The sequence below is a fragment of the Zootoca vivipara genome, chromosome 3, assembly GCF_963506605.1.
Source record: "Zootoca vivipara chromosome 3, rZooViv1.1, whole genome shotgun sequence".
Classification (NCBI taxonomy): domain Eukaryota; kingdom Metazoa; phylum Chordata; class Lepidosauria; order Squamata; family Lacertidae; genus Zootoca; species Zootoca vivipara.
The window spans coordinates 15,853,896-15,860,789 of NC_083278.1; the positions used below are offsets into that span (position 1 = coordinate 15,853,896).

Genomic DNA, 6,894 nt, shown 5'->3' on the forward strand with positions numbered 1-6,894 from the left:
GAAAACACTGAAGAAATAGAAAATAATAGTTTAGATTGTTAAAATCCTTTATTTCACACTCAAATCTTAATTAGCTGTCTTATTTGGTGTTACCATTTTTTGCCATTGTGTTTTATTTTGGTTTTTGCTAATGTTTTATTTAAAAGATAAGTCAATCTACTGAAAAAGAGAGTTAGGTAATATGAACAATTGCAGGCTCAGTTTCAACGTAACGTGCTTATGTAAATAGGAAATTTCAATATCAACTTAGTGCAATAACTACTAAAATGCTTATAAAATTGCTTAATAACAAACATGTTTACTTTGAATCATCCATAACTCCAGAAAACATGTGAACATAGACACCATTAATCAACTGTTTATCATAATTCCCAGTGCTAACAGTTGGAAGTTACATAACATGCTCTAGCTTTGACCCAGTGTTGAGGAATCACTCAGTAAACTGATCTTAAACACAAAGCAATGTAAAGTAAGACTATTTAGCTCCTATGTTTCAATGAGAGAAACAACTTGATTGTTTTGGAACTGGGTTTGAAGTTATTGGTTCCCATCCAGTTAAAGTCACCTGTGCCTAATAGTACAGTCCTAATCATGTCTACTCAGAAGTAAGTCTCATTTAGTTTAATGCAGCTTACTTCTGAATAGACATTTATGGGATTGCACTGCCTCACTAAAAACAATGGAATAAGTTACTCATTCATAACTAACTATGGTTCCAATTGCCTTTAGAATTTGATCACAGATAATACAGTTGTTGACAGAACTAGGGTGGCATGGTGTGGCAGGGAAAAGACTATCTATTAAGTTTCTGAGATTGGCAGCAGCTGGGAAGGGGAATGGGGTTGCCCATTATGTGAATGTTAATTGTTAATAGGAAGCAATTCTCTTTATTTGTCATTGCCTTTGAATATTCATGAATTGTCAGCTTAGCCACATAAGCAACTAAATGTGTGATCCTTATACTAATGGCATGTGCAGTAAAACAATTTTATAGCACCCTGTTACCCCAAATTGAGATATTCTATTTGCCAGTATTTGGATTATAATAGCTCATGTAATGCCCAAAGGTGATCAGGCAACAATTTTTATGAGAATTCTTATAAAATGGGGAGAAACCCTCACTATGAATACACTGCTAAAATATTTGCCAGAATATGAAAAGTGGGAAAAGTGAATACAATCTTTTTCCTCCCATCCTCAACTCTGTGAAAGGTAGTAGTTCCAAACAACTACAGTATTAGGTTGTGCAGAGATTCTAATACGCAGTAGCCATGCATATAACCTAGTGTGGTGCATGGCTGATTAAGACACAAATTCTCTCAAGAATATATGAATATAATAAATAAGAAAGGCTATGGGTTCTTATCCAATGAAGTCACTACATTCTCACAAGGATGTTTGCTTATGCAACAAAGCTTCTTCCCCCTCTCCTCCTCCCATGTACCCCCAAAACCTGTTCTGGGGGTTCTCCAACCCTCCACATCAGATAATGCGGAGCTGTGGGGATAAAAGACAAAGTTATGTTGAGCAACAGGAAGTCCTTGTGTGAATGACATGACTTTAGATCATTATTGACCAGTGATAATCTATAATGCATTAAAGCTGATCTACATCATTAAAAATGGCTGATTATAATAAAATGCTATAAGCTGCTACATTTTGTTAGTGTAAGAAATGAGAATAGCTTAACCAAAGATAATGCATTTATCCAATGTATTTGCATCATATTAAATATGAAAGTTTGGAAATTTCACAGAATCCTTATATAAATAAATGCTGTAAAACTACATTATGAAGCACTCATATCTTAGTATATCATCGTACAGGACTTTTATTATTAAAACCTTTTAAACCAAAAATATTTATAACATATATAATGTACTAAAAACTGTAAATGGTTTTGGTTCAAAAAGTGCTTTTAAAAACATGGTATGTTGAACTATTTCAAATACGGATGAAGTTGCTTTGGCTTAGCTTTCTTTGATAATCCAACTCTTAAAGGACCACGGCATGTTTTAAGAGGCTGTACTCTTACAATTCCATCCAATAAAAAATCTCCTGTATAAAAAGATATGAAACTGCATCATGAAAACTGAAAACACTTTGTATGTGTATCCCTGTCTCACCATAGTTTCTCATTATAAAAGTTTGAAGTTTTTCTTAGTCCAAGCCAAATCAAGGCTGCAGAATTGTGAATACCACCACAACAATAAATTTTTAAAAATTCCTTCCAGTAGCACCTTAGAGACCAACTAAGTTTGTCATTGGTATGAGCTTTCGTGTGCATGCATACTTCTTCAGATACAATAAATGTACATTTTGGTGTGCATCATGGGCATCTATTGTATAGTATCCAAGAGAAATAATACAATCTTCTTCTGAAATCTGTACTTTCAGCAAGTCCTATTTTGATTGGTTGCACTAAGAAATCTCCTAGCCTAGTGCAGCTAAGAGGGCTCACTGTCAGTGCCAATCAACCAATTGATGCTGTCAGAGAGACCTGCTTTCTCTGTTTGCCGATGCAGTTTGAATCCAAACCATGGCTGCAAAAGGGTTCGCTGAAATCGCCAATCAGGGAACTGAATCTGGGCAGAGGAGCCCTCAGGCAGGGCTGCCCAATTATGAATAATGCTGATTACTTGATTATGTAGGGTAATTTTTCTCCTGAAAAGTTTGTACTTTGGTTCATATTGTAATAAATATCTAATGGAGGAGCAAATACAGTTGACTGAAATGTAGCAAAATAGAGAAGACATAAACTATTTTTATATTCACTCCATATATTTCGTACCTTTTTTGCCATTTCAGTGAGCAAAATATGCTTCATTTTCTGCTATTGAATGCAAACAAGACGAATAATCCCATATTGAAAAATGTCTACTTGCTGTGATTTACATTGAAAAATAAATATAAGGTAACAACGTTTCTATGGTAAATAACTAAAATCAGAATAATTTACCTCTTTCATTTCTTAAACCGTAGCTTTTTTCTTCCATAAATGTATGAGGCACAAATGCTGGGCTCCAAGTGAAAGGCTGTTTACAAGGAGAATCGCCAGGTTCTTAAATGGAAAAAATAAACTCATAATTAGTATTATATTTATTTTTTAAAAGTTGAACTGGTGTTTTGCTCTAGCAAATGCACACTGCACATTACCCAGCAAACTATGATGCCCTGCAAGATAACTTTTTGATGCCTTTAACTGGTTATCAAGACCAGAAACAGCACATTGAACCCTGAACCAGTCCACTCCTGATGCCTACACTTCGTTCCCCTATATTTACCATAAGGACTACTGAATTACTCCCAAGTAAGTGGGGATGGGAATGCAACCTTAGTGTCATTCTGTGACACTGTTGAAATTTTAAATGGTGTCCTTCAGCCACCTGACACTGCTGGTAGCTGTCACTTCTGCCAGGTAAGTTGGCTTGGACAAATAGAGAATGGGTCCCACCAGAGCCCCTCAAGCCTGAAACCAGCCCTACTAGTTACCTTGAAAATGTAATCTGTATTAGCACATTCAGAAAGTTCTGACACATCCTTTTCGTCTTTTCCTCTTGATTCACATGCAACAGAAGGCCAATTCAACTACAGTGGTGCCTCGACTTACGAATTTAATCCGTTCCGAAGGCACCTTCGTAAGTCAAAAAATTCGTAAGTCGAAAAACGCCATTGGAAACATGATTTCCCATAGGAATGCATTGGAAATGGAAAAATTCACCGCAGTATTTTCTGGATGTCAAGACATTCGTAAGCACGCGGCCATTACCCCCATTTGTAAGTTGGAAAATTTGGTTGTCGAGTCGTTCGTAAGTCGAGGTACCACTGTATGTGATCATACTGCATAATAATATAGTTACCTTGAGAGGGTGCATAGAACATTTCTTCATCTGTTACACTCGAAGGACAATGGTCATGTGGTACTTCTTGCTCTCCAGGACTTTTTATCACTGTGTTCTTAAATAAACTTTGTTCATTCTTAGTTGGCTTCATCCCAGTTGTATGCTTTACAACAGTACTGTTCCCAGTACTACCAGTAGTGGTAAAGGTCACATTCACCTTATTTTCAAAAATATTTCTGGAGTCTTCATCTAGTATGCTGTCAGAATGATTAAATACAAGGGGATCTTTCTCAAAAAAATTTCTTTTTCCACATTCCCACATTTCTTTTTCCACATTTTCCTTACTGATTTCATTAAACATGAAAAGTTCTTTCAGTACCAGATCAAATTGATTTTTCAGTTCAAACTCGTGCCTGCTTTTAATTTCAGACGATAAATGCTTTTCTATGGCATCTTCAAAATGGCCTTGTTTCATTGTGCATGAAGTCATTGTTAATTTGTCTTTAGAACTAGCACTTTCCCCACATCCATAATTGAAACATAGCATAGTTATATTCTGAGGTTGATTTCTTTTGCTTATATAACTCTGTTCAAAAGTTGAATTTTCTTTCTTATCCACTTCTTTGGCATTTTGTTTCACAGACGCTAGCTCTGGATTATGCGTGCTGTTTAAGAAAATACTTTTCTGAAGCAATAAATTCAGATTTTCTCCTTTTTTAACTATAGGATGTTTCAAGGTCTTAGGGATTCTAGAACTACAAACAGGGTAGTATGGTAAAACACTATTATTATTTTCAAATATAAAGCCACTTGGTTTTCTTCTTTTTCCATGCCGGGAAATCTTGTAACGCTGAGCTTTGACGCTCACTGGCCTATTTTGATCTATACAAAGATCATAAGAAACAGTTGAAGTAAAATACTGGTCACCATTATATTTAAGTACATTTCCAGAATTAAGGCCATTAATAGGGAAGTGCATGTTGTTGTCTTCACATGTGTGCCTTTGACTATTGTTGTTTATATCTTTGGGATACTGAGACTTTTTACTTTTGCTTTTCTGTTCCAAAAAAGGATTGCAAATTGTATATAACTGAGGGAGAACACAATTATAAGTCAATGTATCACAGCCACTGCAAGTTATTCTTCTATCAGGAACAAAATATCCTTTGCTATATTTTTTTTTATTTTCAACATTAAAGATCACATTTCCTATAAATGAAATTTCCTCTGAATCAGTACTGAGGCAAATTTGTTTATATGTGTCAAACGGATACAAATTGACTTTCATTTCAGTAGAACCACAGTCTTCACAATTACCATTCCTTGTTTTGTTCATCATTGATCTGCTACAAGTTCTTATTCTGGGACATAAATTGCTTTTGCTTGCTTGTGCTTTGCTATGTGCTCTTAGAATAAAATGAGAAGCTTTAAATTTTTTAACAGGAAAAGCATTGTTTTCATTGAAGAATTCTCCAGTTCTCTTTTGTATATTTGGTTCCATTGTACTCACCATTGGAAGATTTGATTGTTGAATACTGCACTTCCCAAATTTGAGTGGAGCTGAAGTCAAATAGTTAAACAGTCTGAAGTTTGCTGTCAGGTTGTGCACTGTAGGACTACACAACCTTTCCCCCCATAAAGTAGAGCTGTGAAAATAATTCTCTGGAAAAATGTGTTTGTTAGAAATTATAAGTTGCCTTGCCATTTGTTCTTTTTCATTACCAACTACTGAAAAGCTACCATCTTCTATAGTATATCTGGAAAATTCGAAGTGTTCCATGGTACTGGTGCCATTGGACATTTCCCTTTGTTGGGTATTGAGCAGAAAAAAATGGCTGAATATTGAGGCATTCTTTTTAACTGCAGTGCTGCAATCATGTAAAAATAACTCAAAAGCAGCACATTTTACTAATTTGGTATTTACAACTCCACAGCTTCTTGAATAAGATATATACATGTGCTTATATACTTTGTTCCTTCTTAGGTTATTCTTTGCCAAGGGATTTGTTTGCTTTGTGCGGAATAAAATATTTTCATCCTCACCCACAACATGTTTATATTCATATAAGAACGATCCAATGTTCGATTTTCTTCCTTTCATGAAATTGCCAGCTAGCAAACATAGCAGTGGGGTTTTGCCACTGATTCTTCCACCATCTGCAACTGGTTTGGGAATATGGTTTTGTTCTCCATGTACATGATGACAACCTGTGCCATTTTCATTAGTTTGAAATGCTGGCACATCTGTAAGTAAATATTCTATTCTTACAACAATGTTTTCTGCCAAGATGTCATAAGAAAGTATATTTACTGATGGTAACTCAGTCTTCTTTGAAATGTTGCCACTATCTATTGATTTTTCTTTTTCTTTAGCAAAAATGGTCCAGGGTTTTGAATTATAATTTTCATTAAATTCAGAACCAGAATCTTTTAAATTGCTACAGTAATCATTTTCAAGTGCCCATTTTTCTATGAATGGTATATTTCCTAACAATCTGGAATGCAAATTGGCATTCATACAAAGTCTAAAATATAGATACTGTCTTAAGTTGTTTTTTGTGCTGTTTTTCTCTTGCAATTCCAAATTGTTTTGACTGAAATCCGAAGATCCTTCAGGAAAACCTAGATGCATGTTTGGTGATTTCTTATCTGCATAGCATAAACTTTTTAGCAACTGCCTCTGCTCATTTGAGCTCACTTGACTATCTGTTTTCAGTTTCTTTGGCCAGGGTTCTTCCATCTCTTCTGATATGGATAGAAGTGCTTGTAAACTTGAACTTTCCATGTTCAGCTCTGAGTAATAAAACTTGATGAGACCTGTTCTGAAATTTAAACCAACTTATAATTAAAATTATGCAAACTATTTGTGTATTATAAGCATTAGCAACATACATTTAACAAAATGCATTTTGAATAACATGGTGCTCTCTTATTCATGTTTATCATTTTTTCCATATGAGACAATAGCAATGACATCATTTTCATTTGATCTATAGTTACCATAGGAGTATGTTAAAAGATGAAAAAATAATTACAGAGCTTTTAAAGAAAA

General features: G+C 34.8%; 1 protein-coding gene across 1 annotated transcript; it reads right to left on the bottom strand.

Annotated features, from left to right (window-relative positions):
• Positions 1 to 1,939: 1,939 nt before the first annotated feature.
• Positions 1,940 to 6,627, bottom strand: LOC118082790 (uncharacterized). Its single transcript, XM_035110620.1, has 4 exons — positions 4,653 to 6,627; positions 3,861 to 4,562; positions 2,960 to 3,061; positions 1,940 to 2,058 (listed from the first exon to the last, which is right to left on the bottom strand). The coding sequence occupies exons 1-4, from the start codon at positions 6,625 to 6,627 to the stop codon at positions 1,940 to 1,942; spliced, it is 2,898 nt and encodes a 965-aa protein (XP_034966511.1).
• Positions 6,628 to 6,894: the final 267 nt, after the last annotated feature.

Excerpts from the sequence above, each read along its gene's own strand:
- LOC118082790 (XM_035110620.1), bottom strand. The coding sequence starts at position 6,627 with ATGGAAAGTTCAAGTTTACAAGCACTTCTATCCATATCAGAAGAGATG. Across the intron at positions 4,563-4,652 it reads TGGAAAAAGAAGAAAACCAA|TTAAAAAAGGAGAAAATCTG; the intron begins GTGGCTTTATAT and ends AACATCCTATAG. Across the intron at positions 2,059-2,959 it reads CGGTTTAAGAAATGAAAGAG|GAGATTTTTTATTGGATGGA; the intron begins GTAAATTATTCT and ends CTTTTTATACAG.